Source organism: Lepisosteus platostomus, chromosome 2, assembly GCF_059453375.1.
Source record: "Lepisosteus platostomus isolate fLepPlt1 chromosome 2, fLepPlt1.hap1, whole genome shotgun sequence".
In the NCBI taxonomy this organism is placed as follows: Eukaryota; Metazoa; Chordata; class Actinopteri; order Semionotiformes; family Lepisosteidae; genus Lepisosteus; species Lepisosteus platostomus.
This window is the reverse complement of record NC_142612.1, coordinates 76,532,168-76,552,704: the sequence shown is the minus strand read 5'-3', so window position 1 is coordinate 76,552,704 and position 20,537 is coordinate 76,532,168. Positions and strand designations below refer to the sequence as shown.

Genomic DNA, 20,537 nt, shown 5'->3' with positions numbered 1-20,537 from the left:
TCCTTTCTGGAGGAATATTTGAAATACACATTAAAACAATATATCCTGATTTTTTTATTTTTTTGTAGCATGAGCTACAAAATTTAAATTGTATGCAATTTTTTTTGCTGTATACAAAGAGAAGAAAGGAAGGGGCCCCTAGTGGAGATCAGGAACAGCTGTAACACAGACACGTTCACACAGTAAAGAAGGGGTGTCCTGAGTAACAGAGTAGGGACCCTCAGTTAAGAGGCACAGTAAAGAAGGGGTGTCCTGAGTAACAGAGTGGGGACCCTCAGTTAAGAGGCACAGTAAAGAAGGGGTGTCCTGAGTAACAGAGTGGGGACCCTCAGTTCAGAGGCACAGTAAAGAAGGGGTGTCCTGAATAACAGAGTGGGGACCCTCAGTTAAGAGGCACAGTAAAGAAGGGGTGTCCTGAGTAACAGAGTGGGGACCCTCAGTTAAGAGGCACAGTAAAGAAGGGGTGTCCTGAGTAACAGAGTGGGGACCCTCAGTTTAGAGGCACAGTAAAGAAGGGGTGTCCTGAGTAACAGAGTGGGGACCCTCAGTTAAGAGGCACAGTAAAGAAGGGGTGTCCTGAGTAACAGAGTGGGGACCCTCAGTTAAGAGGCAGTGTTTCCTCCTGGCTCTGCAGCAGGCAAGCTGGTGAGCACAGCACTTCCAGGACCTGCTTCCTCACTGGCCTGTTCCCTGCAGTGGGATTCCAGAGCTTATCGGCCCTCATTCTCTCTCCACAGCTGCCTGAAGGTGGCAGCCAGCTGCAGGAGGTCTCACTCCTGGCTCCTCTCCTGCTGCTCCTGTAGCTCACAGCTGGGCGTGGAGGACTGAAGCCCCTGAGGACTGTGCTCTCCTGGAGTCAGAGCACCACAGCTCATCGCTGCTTCATCACAGCCTCTCCGTTCAGTTTCTCTCCTCTCCATGGGCTCCCGGGCTGCCTCACCTCTCTAGTCAATGACACGCAGCAATTAAAGAGCACAGGTCTCTGAGCTAACTGTTACACTCAAAACAATTATACTGATACCGTCCCTTTGTTAACAAGAAAAGCAAATGGAAATCTTAGAAAAAAATGTTGAATCTTTCTAATAGATAAAGCTGTTATTATAATATATTTTATCACTATCTTTTTATTGTGTTGATAAGTTAATTTACTCTCATTTCAATTAAGGATAATTTCTATTAGGTATTTGTTTCCTCAACAAATATTTCATATCCAGTCTTATATCTGGTAATAGGGAGTATTTGAAAATCAAATAAGGTATTATTATTTATATTTTTAATCTTTTAAGTATTTCATTTTTCCACTTCTTTTTTATTTTAATTCAATTTTAATCTTTATAACAAACTGCTAAAATTTCTAATTTTGTATTTTAATACCCACTGTCATGTTACCCTAAGAATAAATACTGCATATTTAAATTAATATGTTGGAGATAAATTAAAAACTTATTATGCAATCCCATATTGTAAAAGCTATTTAAATTGTCGACAAACATAACCATTATAAAAGAAAATAAAAAACACAATGTAGAAGGGCAAACCTCCTGAGGATTCCCTTTGATTATTTTTGTTAATGACACAAGACATACTTTACATTTTACAAGATAAATAAAGTGAGAAAACTCCCACTGACACCCCCAGAGATTCAGACATCATCTATATACTGTAGCAGTGGTTTCCTGCACCACAAAAACCTAACATACTCATACTGAAGCAATGCATTTTATTCTGTGCGTTTCTGTATTACTGAGCATAGTCTGGCTACTAGCAGGTGCTATTGAGCCCAAATGCAAAATCCGCGACAAATTTGATCTATATGGGCTATATAAAGATGGGGACATTCTTTTCGGAGGAATATTTGAAATTCACTTTACAACAATATATCCTGAATTGTCTTTTCATTCTAAACCAGCACAGTTGAGCTGTGAGGGGTAAGCTAACATATCACATTGCTGCTTTGATCAATAAGGATTTACAGTACAATAGTATTAAAGCTATGGTTGCTAAACTAAATAAATCAGTACTTTTTAAATAAATCACTCTGTTCTGTGGTGATCATCTTTAACAAAAATATTATCTTTATTTTTTGTGTTAATTCATACCGATTTTGTCTATCAGGAACATTTCTGTATATGTTTTCAAACTATTAACTTAGTGAAGATTGTTGTGTCTCATAGAATGAACAGCACAAGCACTCAAAAAGCACAAAAATGCTGATACCTGTTTGATGTCTTTACTTATTTTTAAATATGCATTTCAATGTTGTTTGTGTCTTCTGGCAGTTTTGATTTTGCAGGATTTCAGTGGGCACAGACCATGGCTTTTGCTATTGAGGAAATAAACAGAGACCCTGCTCTTCTCCCTAACATCACACTGGGATACAGGCTGTATGACAACTGTGTAAAGCTGGCAGTGGCTTTTCGAGCAGCAACAGCTCTGATCAGCGGAGAGGATGATTCTGTCACTGACTACAGCTGTACAGGGACTCCCCCTGTCTTAGCCATTGTTGGAGATCCTGGTTCTACACATTCTATTGCCATATCAAGAATGCTGGGCCTCTTCCGGGTTCCAATGGTACATTAAAACACTAATCAAACCAGTTTCATAGAAACACAAAGCTTAAAAGTATCAATGTAATATCTGTCATCAAGACAAATACTGTTTCGTTAACAGCTTAAGTATTTAGTTACTTAAACCTGGTTTAGGTTCAGTAACCTATTTAAGTGCTAATTCAAAAAAACAATTCTACTTTTGCACTCTTGCATTGATTTTTTTAAGTTAGATGCACAAAATATTTGACTATTTGTCATGAGCTCATAACAAGCACTGCGTCCTTCAGGAGAGTAAAGTAGAGCGTGGTCATTATTATTTTTTTCAGTCTTTAATACTAGTTTTATTATTTGAAGTCTTGAAGTCAATGAGCATATTGTTTCTGAGTGATAACCTTGCCTTCTTCTGCACAAAGTGTGTTATTTATTAATGTTCTTCTTGTATCTCTATTTTTCAGAAACAGTGAAAAATTAATTTTACGGAAATTTTACGGTTTATTTCAGGTCAGTTACTACGCCACATGCTCTTGCTTGAGCAATAAAGAGGCACACCCTTCTTTCTTCAGAACAATCCCAAATGACAATTTTCAAGTCAAAGCCATGGTTCAAATCCTCAGGCATTACGGATGGACCTGGGTGGGAGCCATAGCGAGCAACGACGACTACGGGCTGTTTGCTGTCAAGACTTTCATCGAGGAGGTAAACAAGTTCGGCTGCATAGCTTTCTCAGAAATCCTGCCTCGCAACAACGACAGGTCTGAAATTCTCAAAATTGTTGACACTATCAAAGAGTCGACGGCCAGAGTTATTGTCATATTTTCCACAGAAGCCTATATTTTTCCTCTAGCTGAGGAGCTAGTTCACCAAAATATCAGGGGCAGGCAGTGGATTGCAAGTGAAGCCTGGACCACCTCCACTGTCTTCCAAACCAAGGAATTGCTGCCCTACTTCGGCGGGACACTAGGAATCGCCATCCGCAGGGGAGAAATCCCAGGACTGGAGCAATATCTCCTAAAGGTTCACCCCGTCTTTGATCCCAGCAACAATTTAGTCATCAAGTACTGGGAAGCGCTCTTTGATTGCACATTTACAGAGAAAACAGCTGGGCGCAATTCGTCCAATGTGAAAAAGAAATGTACTGGGGCAGAAGATGTTTTAAGCAAGAAAAACGAATACAGTGACGTTTCAGAACTGCGTGCAACTTACAACGTGTATAAAGCAGTGTACGCCTTGGCACACTCCCTGCACAATCTGATGTCCTGTGAGCCTGGAAAAGGGCCCTTTCAGAATAACTCCTGTGCAGACATCACAACTGTGCAGCCCTGGCAGGTGAGAAGCATTAATGACTAAAGTTACAAATATTTCACATTTCTCTCAGGCAGGCTGGTCTTCACCAAACTTAAAGCCTAGTATTAAAGTTTTTAATAACAAAATCTAACTTCCACATTGTCTACTTATGCAGTATATGTGGGTATGTGTGTGTTTTTTTGTCTTGGGTTATAAGTACTGTGTTATTTTGTCTGAATCCACATTTCTAATCCATTAGAAAAAAAAATACTATTGCATGTATACTTTATTCATTAATTTTTGCAGCATATTTAAGCTAATTTTCGAGTTAGATATTTTTATTGTTTTTAAGGTTTTAAATTATGTTTGAGATGAAAAAACTCATTGTACCCGGTAACTAGTAATTGCTAATTATTTTCCACCCTCTCAGCTGCTGCACTACCTGGCGAGAGTGAACTTCACTACTCATTATGGAGACAGGGTGTCCTTCGATGAGAATGGAGATGCTCTTGCAATCTATGATGTGATGAACTGGCAGAGGGCCGATGACGGGGCTGTGAAAACAGTAACAATCGGTCTGTTTGATGAATCAGCTCCTGCTGGACAAGAGCTTACTCTGAATGAAGATAACATCTTTTGGAATTTTGAATCTAACAATGTAGGTCAATCTGCTTTTACATTCTTTCTCTTTTTACATCAGCATTCCACAGTTCTAGTGCGGTTAATTCTCAAAATAATTTTCATCTTTATTCCAAATCACAATTTGTAAAAAGGTTTATACAGTTGTTTAAATTAATATGCCACTCTTTACCTGCATAGAGGCGTTACAGTATTTGGTGAAATAATTACATTCTTTTCAAAAATATCTAAAATAGCTGAATGCAGGACTGTTCTAAGACATTTCCATTCCTTCTTATTTTCAGTATAATCAATAATCCACTGTGTTTGAAATTAAATAAAGGTGTGACTTCACATTTCAACAAGTATCAGCTACCTTCCAAACTCCAAATACTGTATACTGTATACTGTGTTTTTATATATTTATATCATCTATGCCTGCACAAACGTTAATGGCAAAAACAAAAATGTATTATTCCTACTGAATTCTGTTTAATTACATCAGATGAAAAAACAGGAGATTGAACTACCTCAAACTCTGGAAACAATTTCTTAAGCCTTAAGTACAGACAACGTTCTTCCCCAGCCCCCCAGGTCTGTGTGCAGTGAAAGCTGTCAGCCTGGCACCAGGAAGGCAACCAGGAAAGGGGAGCCCCTCTGCTGTTTCGACTGTGTACCTTGTGCAGAGGGAGAGATCAGCAACCACACAGGTAGGAAGACACTTTTTTGTTTTTGTAGTGTGCTTCATTTTTTTCTCATTTTGAAGTCTGAAAACTGTTTTTTTATTATTATTGTTGTTGTTGTTATTGTTATTATTATAGTGTGAGATATGTGATTTTTTAAAAGTAACATATTGATTGTGTTAAATGTGAATGCTTAATTTTAATAACCAGTTCTGCCACGGCTCAGAATGAACATATCTCTTACCATATACTGTACAGTATAACATGTAGAACTGAGAACGGGTGGCACACACATGCAAAAAGGGTTGTAGGAGTATGGAACAGGTTGCCCAGCTATATGACTGAAGCCTATTACTCTGGCTACTTTCAAGAAAGAGAGAGTGAGAGCCTTGAGTCAATGAGGTACCAGAAATGGACTGAATGGCTTCCTCTCATACAGATTTCAAGTATTTTTTTAATTCTGTACTCCTTGCTTGAAACATTTTGTTTGTTTTTTCTTATTGCAGATTCTATTGATTGTTTCAAATGCCCCATGGACTACTGGTCGAGCCCAGGCAGGGACCAGTGTGAGCTGAAGGAAATTGAGTTCCTTTCCTATCATGACCCTCTGGGAATCTCTTTAACCACCATCTCAATATTCGGGGCCTGTAACTCGGTTGGAGTTCTAATCATTTTCTTTTACTACAGGAACACCCCAGTTGTAAGAGCCAACAATTCTGAACTGAGCTTCCTGCTGCTGCTGTCTCTGATACTCTGCTTCCTCTGCTCATTGCTGTTTATTGGTCAGCCTAAGCATGTAACCTGTATGTTGCGGCACATTGTGTTTGGAATCAGTTTTGTTTTGTGCATATCTTGCATTCTTGTGAAAACCATTGTTGTCATCATGGCCTTCAGAGCCACACTACCAGACAATAATGTCATGAAGTGGTTTGGTGCTGCACAACAGAGAGGCACAGTTTTTGTCTTTACTGTCATCCAGGCTCTGATCTGTATTGTGTGGCTAACTGTGGCCCCTCCTTTACCATTTAAAAACACACAGTATCAAAACTCAAAAATAATCTTTGAGTGTAATGTTGGCTCAATAACTGGATTTAGTTTCCTGCTGGGGTACATAGGCTTGCTCGCCAGTGTCTGCTTTCTGCTGGCTTTCCTTGCAAGGAACCTGCCTGATAACTTCAATGAAGCCAAGTTCATCACTTTCAGCATGCTCATCTTCTGTGCAGTTTGGATCGCTTTCATACCAGCTTATGTCAGCTCTCCTGGGAAATACTCGGACGCTGTGGAGATTTTTGCCATCTTGGCTTCCAGCTTTGGTCTCCTCATTGCGATATTTGCTCCAAAATGTTACATCATTCTGCTTCATCCTGAGAAAAACACCAAGAAAGCCCTCATGGGCAGAGCAGCCCCTAAGGCATAAATGTATATACTACTGTATGCTCATATAATGTTATGATACTGTATAGTGTTTGTTTTTCAACACACCCTTTTTATTAAAACGAAATGTGTATTGCACATACTGTATAGTGTAAAAGAGTTTATGTCACTTTTTTAAAGGTGGCTCTGTGGCTAAGGATCTGCGCCTGTGGCTAGAAGGTTGTGGGTTCAAATCCCACAACCGGCAGGGAAATCCTACTCCGCTGGGCTCCTGAGCAAGGCCCTTAACCCCAACTGCTCCAGGGGTGCCGTACAATGGCAGACCCTGTGCTCTGACCCCAAGCTTCTCTCCCTATCTGTGTGTCTGTGTCTCATGGAGAGCAAGCTGGGGTATGTGAAAAGATAATCCCTAATGCAAGAAATTGTAAAGGATTAATAAAGTGATATTATTATTAATGGTGCAAAGGTGTTCTCAGAGCTTTTATATGATATTTGGGGGGGTTGACAAACTAACTCTTTTAGTAGGGCCCATATTATTTTCAAGAAAAAGAAACAGGATGTGCAGGTGGTGTTTCTTTGTACAACGCAGTTTGAAGGATGAAGTCTCCAAGGTCTGACAGCCATTACAGATTTAGATTTCTCTGTTTCTTGAAGCAGCAGAGCAGCCTGTAGGCATCTACTGTTTCTAGGACTTAGGAAAGGGGGTGAACACAAGATTTAAGATTTTAAAAGTAACACAGACTTATACTGCACTGCCATTACAGAACTAAAGCTTTGAACTGTAGTGTGAAATAGCTTTTTCAACACAAGCAACAGTAGTTTTTGACAGATCAAAAGTTACATCTTATTTCTTTGTAGGAGACATTTATTAGTTATTTGTCCTGAATGTGCTGAAAAAAAATTTTTTTTAGTTGTTTTTAAGCCTGTTCAAATCCAATGACATTTTGAAACTGTAAATTAAGTTAGAGTTGCTGCTGAAGAAACATCAATGTGGATTTCATGAAAAGTAAAATAAAAATAAAAATTGAACAATCGCAACCTCAATGATTGATTTCAAGAAAGTCCATATGCATATTATTCAAGTACAGTACATAATTTTTAGGAACTGAGCTGAATCCACAATGAATGTGTTCTTAACCACGCCTATCTACTGTATATATGTTAAGAATTACTGCAAGCAAAACCATATATTATTTTTCTTAACCTATTTGTTCTTTTGAGCACAATTCAAGATATCTCATCATTATTTAACTGCCTATATAAACTATGTAGTCTCATTTGCCATTTTACAGTGACTTTAGTTTATGTGGGATATGAATTATAAAGGTATATATAAAGTCTTGTCTCATGCACCAAAATGACATGTTTTGCTCAATCTCATATTAGTGTTGATTTTTGGTCATATTGATATTAGATGTGTGCAATGGCTTAAACCCAAGTCATCTACAACTGATCATACAAAATATGCCAGAAACCATATGAACTGTAGGTGACATTTTACTGCTGTATGTTATTTAATACACAGTTAGCTAGATGTTATGTACTTGCAGTGATAAAACAGATATCTTATGTCAAAGAAACAATGATAGGTTTTTTTAAGCTTATTTTATTTAAATCATTTAAAATATGCAAAACAGCACACTGTATATGTTTTTGTATTTGTTTTACAAATTATAATAAATGAGTGTGTGAAGTTCAATAACATAATTTATATCAATACATTATTTTTGTGCATTTCTTAACCACACAGCTTTTTTTCCACATTAAAGGAAATCCTTCTTCAAATGTGTTTTAAATTGCAATAAACAGAGTGTGTGGCATTTCACTTTCAAATTTACTGAAATACATTTTGGCAGGTTTGTACTGCTGCTCTAAGGAATACACAGATTAGTAGCTTCCTACTGAAATGGACAGTTTACCATCTAAACCTGATTCATGTTAATGAGCCTATATGGAATATTCCCATATGAAGGTACAAAACCCCAGCGATTATTTGCAAAATATTGAAATGCCAAAATATTGGAATCCAATGCAGTTTTGCTAATCTTTGTTTAATATTCACTGCATCAATCAATCATTTTGCATTTAATACATTACATACAACTTATTAATTATATTTACCAGGATGTTATGGATAAGTGAAAAGAAACAAAAAACACATACCACATGCAAAAGTGCTTAGAATGTCACTTTGACGAGCTCCAGCAATAGAGTTGCACAGCGGCCCTGTCAGAAACATAGTTTTACTTATTTCTGTGCAGATGCTCTTCCCATAAGAAACTTTTTTGTATTATTTTCTGGTCTGAATAAAATAATAAAGCATTTGGGGGCAAAGATGCACCCAAGGAGACCAAAACTGGAAGACAAAATAGCAAAAATTTCTACAGCTACTGTATATTTGCCAGGGGAGCTGATATAAGCTGGGATAAAGGTGATCCAGACAGCACAGAATATAAGCATGCTGAATGTAATGAATTTTCCTTCATTGAAATTGTCTGGCAGATTTCGGGCCAAGAAAGCTAACGTGAAGCAGAGACATGCTAGCAAACCAATATACCCCAGCACACAACAAAAGGCTACAATGGACCCCACAGCACATTCTAAGATTATTTTTGAGTTCTGGTAGCCGGTGTTCCTATTTGGCAGAGGGGGGCTAACTGAAAGCCAGACAGCACATTGGAGAACCTGGATTAAGGTGCAGACTATGACACTGCTTCTCTGCTGTGTGGGCCCGAACCATTTCATGACATCATTTCCAGGGAGAGTGGCCTGGAAAGCCATCAACACAACGATAGTTTTCACAAGAAGACATGAAATGCAGAGCACAAAACTGACCCCAAACGCTATGTGCTGGATTTTACAGCTCCAGATGGAAGGTTTCCCAATGAAACACAGGGAGCACAGGAAACACATCATTAAAGAGAAGAGTAATAGGAAGCTAAGCTCGGAGTTGTTTGCTCTGACAATTGGCGTGTTTTTATAATATAAGAAAATGATAGCCACAGCCAAGGTTATGCCGGCTCCAGATAAAGCAACTGTTGTGAGTGTAATCCCCATTGTGTCTTCAAATGACAGGAATTCAACATCTCGAGGAATGCACTCATTTCTGTAGGCGTTTGACCAGTACTCCAAGGGACATTTGTCACACTGTAGGGAATCTGTAAAATAAATTCATACGGTGAAAAGATGCAATGCACTGTGCATTTGCAAGCCTGTAGATGAACCTGCCAGCCCGCACAGCCGCAAGCTAATATCCTTACTTGTTGTGTTGCTTAGTTCTCCTTCTGCACAAAGAATGCAGTCAAAGCAGCATGATGGCTCTCCTTTCCTGGTAGCTTTCCTAGTCCCTGGGGGACAGTCTTCTGTGCAGATTGACACAGGTACCTGCACACCGACAGAAGAAGGCATGAACAATCGCTCAACTGCAACCACACACCCACATGAAGTTATTTTTATTTGAGCCACGGCAGCTGTAATGTCATTACAAACAACACCTAGTTGTAATGAGAATGATTCAACATGACTTAATTGGTAGGTTACATTATAGAAACCAATATAATTAAATACAGATAAAAGAGCGCATGAATACAGCCTTGTCATCACTTTGCAAGCATTAATACAACACAATATTGTGCTGAAGACTTTATCAGAGGAAAAGCTGTATCATTTATTTGTCCCTCTTTTCTATTCGACTTTCTGCTGCAGTGCTAAATTCGCTCTCTACACCTTAAAGTGGTTTTGATACTTCAACATCTAGGCGTATGAAGGAATAATATTTTGCTTCTGCTTAATCTTAGCTTTGGTAAATTATCTGGTGTTAACTGTGAGTAAGAAAGAAACAGGTATATCCTCTAAATGAAAGAAAAACATTTTAAAAAAAGCCCTTACTAAATTTTGCATTTTATGGGCATTTCCCAGTAGGAACACCATATTCTGGAGTGTATGCTGTAGGCTTTGTTGTTTTAAGAAATCAGAATACTAAAGTCAGAGAGTAACTGAGCTTTTTTAGAAACTGATGATTATTACCTCTTTTTTCCCTGAGGTCCAGACAATGGCTTTCTCATTGATAAAAATGTCAGAGCCATCAACCCGCCCGATGGTGACATACTCCATAGATCCTGTTGGGCTCTTCTGCCAATTTACTATATCATATACAACTTTACTGTCACCCCCTTCAAATTGAACATTTTCTCCAAGTTTGTTGGTAAATTGAACTTCACTTAAATAATGTAGAAGCTGTGAACAAAATAAAACAGTGAGGAAAGCTGATCATGTTAAGCATGACACACTAGCATCAATATTTGCTTTGAATTCTGAAATTCTGAATTTACCTAGTCTTTGCCATGAAAAGGCTGATTCAGCAGGTTGGTACAGAAAGGTAAACAGTAAAGATGAAAAATATTCATGTAGCATGAGAAATAATTATTTTGTGCAATACAAAATGGGAAAATCATTCAGACACACAAATACATTTCAACACGACGTGAAGGTGTCTAGGTTTATTATCTTCCTGGGATCTGAAAACCTGGACTGTCCAACCATCTTAATATAAATTAGAACAGCAAACTTGAAATATTGTTCCACACGTTTTACTTTACTTACTCCTTATCTTTCATCTATCTGTTATAAAATTAATTTCAAGTCATCATATCAAACTTACCAATGAAATTATTTATAGCCCACTTCTTTTTGACATTGTCCCAGTATTTTTACTTACACTTGTTTAATTTCATTTGTTCAGAAATATTTATATAGAGGGTGATTACTTCCCCTGCATGAGGATCTCATTTTAAGCAATTCAGGTTACAGGTTATATCTACAGCTTTTGTAGTGTAGCTTTTTTCCCCAATAAATACAATAAAAGCTATATTTTTTTTAGCTATCGTCCCAATTCAAGTAACTGTAAAACATTTTTTTAAGAGAATCGGACACGTGCATGCCAAAAAATAAGTAGATATATTATTACCTGTCCAGATTTCAAATTATAAATATCACCACAGGAGTTGTTTTCAAAGGGTCCATTCCCATCTTTGCATGCCTGCAAGTTGTGCAATGCATTTGCCACTGCATATACAGCTTTGTACACATTATAGGTAATTCTTAACTGGGACACATCGGTGAAAGTGTTTTTCACAGTAGCCAGGTTTTCTGATCCACTACATGCAGGCAGGTTCCCTAATGTGGTAGCATTTTCTCCATTTAACCGGCAGTTGAAAGATGTTTCCCAGAGCTCCCTAACAAACGGATTGCCAGGGTATTTTGAGGGGTGGAGACTGACAAGGAAGGTCTCCATCCCTGGAATCTGAGCCCGACGGATAGCAACACCGAGAACTCCCAGGGAAAGAGAGGAGAAGTCCTTATTGTAAATCGTGGGGCTGGTGCTCCAGCCCTCGCTCCCTATGAACTGCCTGCCTGTGACGTTTTGCTTCACCAGCTCCTCAAACACCACCTCCACATCCGTGTAAAAAGCAAAGACGATAATGACTCTCGCCGTCGACGCTTTGACAACCTCTGCGATGCGCACCGCATCTCTTTTGGGAAAAACTTTAGAGACCGTCTCGAAAAAGGCAATGCAGACTCCGGCGGTTTTCACCTGCTCCGCAAACATCTGAATCCCTAAAATTCCATAGTCATTGTCGGTAGCGATAGCTCCCACCCAGGGCCATCCAAAATACATGACCATCTGGGCCATTGTCCGCGCCTGATAAAAATCACTGGGTATTGTCCTGAAAAAGTTAGGATACTCTCGCCTGTTGCTCAGGCAAGCACAAGAAGCAGAATAACTGACCTGTAAATAAGAAATTAAGATAAAAACAATTATATAATTTTGAGCATGACACGTTAATTTCACATAGATTAGCAGATTGAAAGAACAAGACTAGAACTGTGAAAGCAGGGTAACAGAGGGGGTAGGTTCTTCTTTAGCTTCAGTGTTATCTTGAAATATTTCATTTTGAACTTCTGCATGGTGATCATACCAAAGTAGGCAGAACAAGGTTCAGTAGATGTATGAGAATAATTCTCAATGCACAATTCCTGTGCGTCTTACCAGTGGAACTTGAAAGGGCCCCAGGGTTTTCGACAATATGATGGACTGCGTAGAGGATGTGTCCCCGATTATTACAGGAACCGCACCAGATCCAGTGCATACGTTGCCGGGATTCAAACTACTCTGTCTGCTGAGAGCCGAAAAGGCACCTCTCAGAGCCAGGGGATGTTTTCCACAGCTGTCGAGTATCCTATAGCCAAGTCTGATATTGGGGAGGAGACTGGAGTCCTGGTTAATTTCTTCTATTGCAAAAACCATCCCCTGAGCCCAGCGAAAAGACCTGTATTTTAAACTGAAAAAACAAACAAAAATAAAACAATCATACTGCACTTCTGGAATTAAATCTATATCTTCTTTGGTATTTTTATTGAGGCACATCATAGATTCTCACCTATGAAGAATGTCATGCATTATGTGAATTCACGCAGAGAAGAGTATCTGTGGTTTTACTGAACATTCTGTTCTGAAGATTAATGAAGATAGTTCTCTCACACATTTAAAAAACTGAACACACAGTTAAACGCTTTGACCAATCTGCATTAAATGCATTAAAATTCAATTCAGTAGAATTCATATACTTATATGAAAGTATTAATAATAAAATATGAAACACCTACTTTATGCAGTGTGGCAATTCTGGGGTGTTTCTGTATGAGTCCTCCGTCACAATTAACTGGTCATACAGGGGGAACAACCCTCCTAGAACAATGTCCCCATCTCGGAAGAGGCTTGGCAAATTAGTGCTGTCCCATAACATACAGACGGACTCTGTGGCTTCAGCTGTCGGGAGCCAGGCTAGGATCAACAGTGGTGTTATTATAACCAAAGCCATCTGAGGGCACACTCTTCTGCAGGAAAGGGAGCGTGGCACCAATCCTTCTGCCTCTCTGCCCCAGCCAGACACTTAAAATGAAGAACATTTATAATGCTCCATTGGCTCCCAAAGGGTTTCACAAAATTATACGCTAGAAACTCTCATGAACGACCTAGGAGGGGCACATGGGCCCAGCTAGCTAGGGCTCGTGCATCGGCTCCCTGGGGCTTGTTCGTGGCCCCAGGCTGTGACTGTTCATGACGAGATCACGCACAAAGCATGTGTCAGCGATGAAGGGCTGAGGAGAGAGCTGGGAACAGGAGAAAGAGTTCAAATCACTGTTTCAAACCGATATTAACCCAATTCTGAAAGGAAAAGTTGGGATTTTAAACTGGCACATATTTGACTGATATACATATATTTTTTTTAAAAATAATGCATTATGTAAGCCACAGCAATTACGGATATCTAAGAATACGGGTAAAGTTGAGAGCAAAGAGAACTGATCACAATTCAGTAAAACAACTGAAAACACAGTTGTGTTAAAACTGAACTTGCAGATCTGTGACTCCAGTCATGAGGGGATAAGAGAACAAACCTCATCTGCCATTTTTTTATTTATTTTTTAAAAACCTCTTTTTTAGTTTCCGGTGATTTTGCTAGCACATTGTAAATTGGACGAAACGTTCTTTTCGGTTTAAAAGTTTGAACTGTGGGATCAAAGAAAATTCCACACCTGACATCTGAGACACAGCACAGCAGACCTGTTGTGCAGAAATTATTTACGCTTTGTACAAACAAGTGCTCAGGTGTTTACTCTTTGAGACATTACTACATCTTTCACAAGCAATTAACTGCTATTTTCTGAGGAATCCATGTGTTAATGCAGCAATAATCATGAACAAACTGAAGTGGAAATAAGGTTGTGAGCAATTGTGAGGTTAAGTAACCTCTACAGGGACTTCATGCTATTTTCTCTAAAAGTCTGACGAAGTAAATATCGATGAAATCTTAGCTGAAGAGCTTTGCACTTTCTTAAAAGTAAATGTTAATTTCCATTTGCATCCGACAAAGCAATTTCAACATCTCTGGGGGTACAGGGTGTTTGTCTGCTCTCTGGATTTAAAATAAAACCTTTTTGTTCTTCTTTTTGGTATGACACATATTTGAAACCTCCGAATGAAATGCAATAGCTTTTTGTGCCCACACATTCACACATTACATAGCTTTCAAATGTTTAGCATAACTGAGGCCTGACACTGAAAACAGTTAAGAGGATCCTGTGAATATATTATACCTATTTTTATATTTGCATCTTCTTTCATAACGATTACAGGAAGTCAGAATGTAGAGCATGCCTGTCTTTCTTTCTGCAATAGTAATACAGTGTTGTGCAACAAATGCAGAAAATAGCATGTGATATGTGTCCTATAAAAATGTGCAGAGTATTATTAATTTAAGACGTTCGGGTAAGAAGCTGTGTCAGCATGCGTAGGCTGCAAAGGAACAGGTCCGTGCTGAAAGGTTAACAAAAAATGTACCTTTCTAGCTGTGGATCCACCGATTTTTGACTCACCTGAAGAAGGCTCCTCAGCTGAAATGTTGTTTCTTTTCTTTACTTTTCAGCACGGAAAGAATATTTAAGGGTTACTTTGTATTATTAATTTGACTGATGCTTTTATCCAAAGTGCCTGTCTGTTGTAGCCAGTGGACATTTTACTAAAGCAATCTCAGCACAGTACTTTGCTCAAGGGCTCAACAGCAGGGCCACAAGAAGACCCACAAGTTTAAACCTATAAGCATCCAGGTCTAAATTCAGAGTCCAAATGCTACTCCATACTGCACAGCTAGAGCAAAGTGCACTATGTTATTCTTCTGTAAACATAGATCATACACGTAGCTGAAGTTTTAATTACAAATATGTAGCTCATCATGCCACAGGATCTGTATAGAGCAAAGAAGGGAGCCCTGTTCATCCACCAGTCTTGGTGACACCTGGGTGACAAACTCCAGCAGCCTCACTGTTTAGTAGATCAGGGAATGAGGTGAGAAACTGCTTTACCAATCAAGGGGAATTTTTGATGGGTCAGTTTAGCCTATTGTATATATCAGGGTCTTACACCACTGTTCTCTTAAATAAGGTCTTTGATGACCAACTCATCGGGACCCTAGGTTAACATCTCATCCTAAGCACAGTGCCTCCTACAGAAGTGTTCCTGATCCCCATACTGGGGCCTAGGTTTGGAAATTTCTGGTTTTCGGGGAAGAGCGCCACCTACTGGCCAACCAACACCACAAGCAGAAGGAACTTGGTTTTCCTTAGAGGTCTTCTATCCCAGCTCTAAGCAGCCCAGCTTTGCTTACATTCGGAGATCCATCAAGGACAGGCTTCGGCTGCAAGGTGGTAAAGCTGCTGGGCAGCAAATTAAAAATGTGGAGAGTAATGCATTGGACTTTTACAGGTTTATAGCACAATACATTTTGCTGTATTTTTAAATAAAGAATATTATGGGCTCAGGTGTGTTAAAGCGGTTCTAAAAATCACAGTTTGAAAGTGAGAGAAGTGAGAACATACAGTATGGACAACACATTTACACTGCGTTTCACAGTTTTGAGAATTTTATTGCATTGGTAAGAAAATGTGCAGTTCATGGCTGTTTGAGTAAGCCATACAAAGTATATTTTCTCTGGAGAAGATTTAACTTAGAAATTGCGTTTTTTATAGTCTGCTATTAAAATCAGATGGTTCTGTATTCCGCTGGAGCTGTCCGATATTTTTCATGTCCCATCAAAAATAACAATCCCAGATGATTTTATTTTTTTGCTGCCCGTATCAAAGCAATTATAAAAATAAAATTGTTTAACTCAACCTTTTTGCTTGAAAATACGCAGTAGTGTTTAAAAACATGGAATGATTGACTAACAGAAAGTGAGCAGTAATTCATATTGCATCCCATGGAATAATGAGTTCTGTGCAAAATGCACATGACTGAAAATTTTCCAGGACTGTGCATAGTCATGCATTACATGGACAGCTATTTTCAGTACTTGAAAGAGTTTACATGCAGTTTGCTTTAGCATATTATCACAGTTATTCTTCATAGCTATAAATTACAGTAGTCTTGTGTTCTAATATGTACACCACAGCCTACCATATAACATCTAGTGATCAGGAAGACTAAGATTAATATTAAAATATAATACACTTTCAAAAGAATGAACAGTATTTATACAAAAAAGGTGTCCAAAAAGATAATGTAAAAGAAACCAAAGGGGTTGTTTTTTTTTGCTTTACAATTGATTTACAATCTAAGCAAAAAGTAAATCTCGGGCTCAGAAGAGTGCCCAGAATCTGCCTGCAGTACTGAATCCTCTGCATAAAAGTGGTCATTATAGCCATAATGCAATGACGTGCAAGACCCCTCAGGCAAACCTCTGTCCTCCAGGCCTGCGCCGGTGACGTGGTTTAGGTAGCCTGCAATGTAAGAGCCAGTGGAGTGTCTGTTAATGGTGGGATTCTGCACGGGGGGTTTGTTTCGCAGGACTACACCCATCGTGCTGCAGCTGCCGGGGAGTTTCAGCCTGCTGGCCTCCTGCCTCTCCTTGGCGCGGCTGGCGATGTGCCGCACGCGGCTCTGGCTCCTGGACGACAGCTTTCGGGCCAGGATCTTCGGGGAGCCGGGATCCTCCCTCCGCGGGCCCGCGGGCACGGGCCGGCTCCTCTCGCCGGGCTCGAAGGACACGAGCTTGCGCAGCTGCTCCGTCAGAGGGTCAGCGCACTGAGGCCTGCTGGGGGGGCTGGCCACGCTCTTCTGCTCCCTCGTGTGGGGGGTGACGAAGCTCCTGCTGATGTACTTGTATTTGCTCTCAAAGTTGCAAGAGATGTCCTCGGACGTCAGATCGCCGAGGCTCTTCGACTTGGCAGGACTTGGACTTGGGTGTCTGGCTGCGTGCAGTGCGGCGGGTATTTGGTCCGCGTGCGTGGAAAGGTGACCAGCAGTCCTCCCAGGGACTGGAAGCCCTTCAGGCTGTGTGTTCGCAGTGACAAGGCCATGGAAAGGTGTGGAGTGGCGTGACGTGGAACAATCCGAGCTCCCTTCATACAGACTCCCTTCGAGAGGGGAGTTTGCTTTTCTGCCCGTGAGCTGCTCTGCCCGTGGATAGTCACGGTGGTACCTATTCACGTTTTGATTTCTGATCCCTTCCAATATTGGGTAGCTAACCAGGGAAGTGGAATTGCTTTGGTCTCGAGCCTTTGGATACACATTTCCATAACTGTTCTCAGTCCTGGTGTCTGGAAAACAGTAAGTGCCTCGGTAAGGACTGGAGCTTGAAGGGCAGCCACGAGGTGATCCTAAGCACGGAGAAGGGTACTGACTTGTCCACTGACTGGTTGCATTAGGTGAAGTCAATGTGAAGTCCTGAGAGTCATCATCAACATTAACCTCAACTTCCATTAGGCTGCTACAGACAGAGTCAGGACACACATGGTATTTGTCAGACACTGCGCTCTCCAGTGAACGGCAACACCTTTGCACCCCCCAGCTAGTGTCCTCATCCTGACTGAAGTTTGGAGTGAATATTTTAACAGGGGAAGAGCATGAACTGCCCACAGGGGTACTCTGCTCTGAGTTCATCCTCATGCTCCGGATTGTTTGGTCTCGGAGGTTGTACACAGATGCGGGAGACAGAAAATCTTCATTGAGAATGGTGTAAATGGACTGGTCTGTTGTCTCCGGGCTGGAAAACAATGTGGTGTCAGACATCACATTCAGGAGAGCATCGCCGTTGGTTTTATCAGATGCCACTGCTTTCTGCGGTGTGCTAGGCTCCCAGATCACTGTGTTTGACACAAGTGGCATTAAATTACACGCGTGATCACCACCTCCCTGGATGCTTGAAACGACTGTGAGGTTGCTCTGGTCATTTGTAGTGTCAAACTGATCTATCAATGCAGAGATGGAGCCACGAGTGTCATTCCCGTTGTCCAGAGAAACTGCATCGATGAGCTGGGAGATAGTACTGTCCTGCATGGATCTGTCATCCAGCAGGTGGCCTGATTCTGTCACACAGGTAATAGATGGTGTGTCAGTGGGGGAAATAGAAGAAACCAGATGGTTGTCTGTGCCAAGCTTTAGTGGCTCTGGTATGGACTTCCTTAACTCTGTGGGAACACGTACTGGACTACTGCCCTTTCTGTCCATCTCAGCTTCCAGGTGCCCAGGTTCTGTTTCTGGGATCATAGTTTTTTGTCCATATTTTCTGTTGGGAGATCTAACACTGCCTTCATCACGTCCTTCTGGAAAATTCCCTCCAATTTCAAGGTAAGACATTTGCTCTCTTTCAGGTTTGTCACTAGCCCTTAAAGATGGCTCCTTGGGGGTTCTACTGGAGACTGGCTGATCTTCAGACAGAAGAGTTGGGGAAGTTTCAATCAAAAGGTCCACAGACGCAGACCTAGGCCTTTCTGTGCTGCACACCTCAGAAGATCTCATTCCTGTCAAAATATTTCAAAGCAAGGTTAAAGGCTGCTGATTTCTTGGGTAATAAAGCAACACTCTGTTCCACCCACAAGCTTATCCAACACAAAGACGAATGGAATGCTGCCACCACCAACGACTGTGAAGGGGATCAAGTATGAGGTTGTGCAGGTAGAACAATAATCCTAAAACATCGATTTTGCAGGACATGATTCAATGTAAAGAACTGGCTGGGAAAAAAGAAGCCATTCAAAAAAAAATTACATTTTATTACATCAAGGGTATGATGTAATATTGGCAGAGGATGTTCTGAATGAGGCAACCTTAATAAGCTTTTTAGATTACCTGCAGGAGTATCCTAGTCAGTTTTCTACTATAAAGAAACACAACAAAACAAAACAAAGCGGTGTTAAAATATTCAGAACAGAAAGAGTGACTGTGTGAAAGCAGTCTTCACTGCTAGTTTGCAGCAACACAGATTTACACATATATTAATTGTTCACAGTCCCTGAAACCTAAACAACCTGGTACATTGTTTTCTACTCCTCTATTTTTGGCGACACTATTTCATAACATAAGCAAACCAACAAACCATGGTCAACTGAACGCATAATAAACTGGTGCCCGCTGCTAAATATGATATACAAAAAGCGCACACATACATTTGGCTGGGCTGGTACTATGAAGGTTTCATTTGGAGGCTTACCAGATTCTGTAACCTTTTCCATGGAGGTTTTCCCACTGTCACAAGCGGACAAACCCAGGTCTCCTTGCAGTAGCTTATCCACAGGCATTGACACAGGCCGGGACTGTACGCTCTTGTGCTGATGTGGCTCTGCCTCATCCTTGCAGCGCGCCTCAGGTTCGCTATCCTTCCTCTCGCGCTGAGCTTCAGTGAAACCCATTTTCGTCTTCTTCCGGCCCTTTGCTGGAGCGCTGGCAGTCCGGCGCAGGATGTGATCACTGATGGAGCGCTTCCGGATCTGCAAGCCAGAGTTGGTGTCCACAGAGCAGTTCTTAGGGTTCTTGTTAAAAAGACCTCTGATTCCCCGTAGCTGACGGCCCTATAAGTCAGTCAAAGAAAACACAACACATATATAAACGTGTGTGTGCTCGCACCCACACCACAACTCCAGTTTCGCCTCTGAGTTGTCTTTGTGAAGCTGTGCGAAATCATCGGAGTAGTTCCTCAATCTTAATTTAATCTCTCTGTCAAATGTGACACACAAATCCAAATCTTAAACGTAATTACTTCAAGCAGTGATTTTAAATTGCACTGGCTTAATTAGCTTAAAAAGACAGAAATACCAATGAAACAAAAAAACACTACGAAACAAGATGCATGCAGTGCTTTGACCTATATTCCGTAAAATACTAAACATCACAAACAGATCGACACAGGCAAGATTTCTGACATTACTGACATATACAGTAGTAGCAGCAGATATTTCCTATCAGGTACTTTTCAGCTCCCGGTTGATTATGAAGACCTGTCTTCCATCTTCACTTCCCTTTCTTCTTCAAGAACTAAAGCCCTGTCTCGGTTCTTCTACAGATTCTACATTATGCCTTTTTTATTACTACCTCTTTAGCAGCTCAATTAATTTCAACTGCTGCTTTAATACTCAAAATGATCACTTGACACATAAAGCTGTCTGCATTAAGAAGGACACAGCATAATCAGCG

General features: G+C 40.4%; 3 protein-coding genes across 7 annotated transcripts in view; 1 reads left to right on the top strand and 2 right to left on the bottom strand.

The window, feature by feature from the left end:
• Window positions 1-2,544: 2,544 nt before the first annotated feature.
• LOC148677154 (extracellular calcium-sensing receptor-like) lies at window positions 2,545-6,973 on the top strand. The gene is made up of 5 exons (XM_088622895.1): window positions 2,545-2,571; window positions 3,051-3,875; window positions 4,264-4,491; window positions 5,038-5,161; window positions 5,641-6,973. The coding sequence occupies exons 1-5, from the start codon at window positions 2,545-2,547 to the stop codon at window positions 6,549-6,551; spliced, it is 2,115 nt and encodes a 704-aa protein (XP_088479021.1). The 3' UTR covers window positions 6,552-6,973.
• A 1,567-nt stretch (window positions 6,974-8,540) lies between these two features.
• LOC148677153 (extracellular calcium-sensing receptor-like) lies at window positions 8,541-13,431 on the bottom strand. Its single transcript, XM_088619084.1, has 6 exons — window positions 13,175-13,431; window positions 12,558-12,849; window positions 11,475-12,296; window positions 10,535-10,744; window positions 9,769-9,892; window positions 8,541-9,666 (listed from the first exon to the last, which is right to left on the bottom strand). Exons 1-6 carry the CDS (start codon window positions 13,387-13,389, stop codon window positions 8,756-8,758), a joined length of 2,574 nt encoding a protein of 857 aa, XP_088475210.1. The 5' UTR covers window positions 13,390-13,431; the 3' UTR covers window positions 8,541-8,755.
• A 2,541-nt stretch (window positions 13,432-15,972) lies between these two features.
• The window catches only part of plch1 (phospholipase C, eta 1), a 61,562-nt gene continuing 56,997 nt past the window's right edge, over window positions 15,973-20,537 (bottom strand). For 4 of the 5 annotated variants that reach the window (XM_088619049.1, XM_088619073.1, XM_088619065.1 and 1 more), the window contains 2 exons: window positions 19,558-19,915; window positions 15,973-18,868 (listed from right to left, as the gene is read on the bottom strand). In XM_088619049.1, the coding sequence (XP_088475175.1) occupies window positions 16,674-18,868; window positions 19,558-19,915 (2,553 nt within the window). In that variant the 3' untranslated portion in view covers window positions 15,973-16,673. Of the gene's footprint in view, window positions 18,869-19,196; window positions 19,225-19,557; window positions 19,916-20,537 lie in introns of all 5 variants that reach the window. The other variant, XM_088619075.1, reaches the window with a different exon arrangement.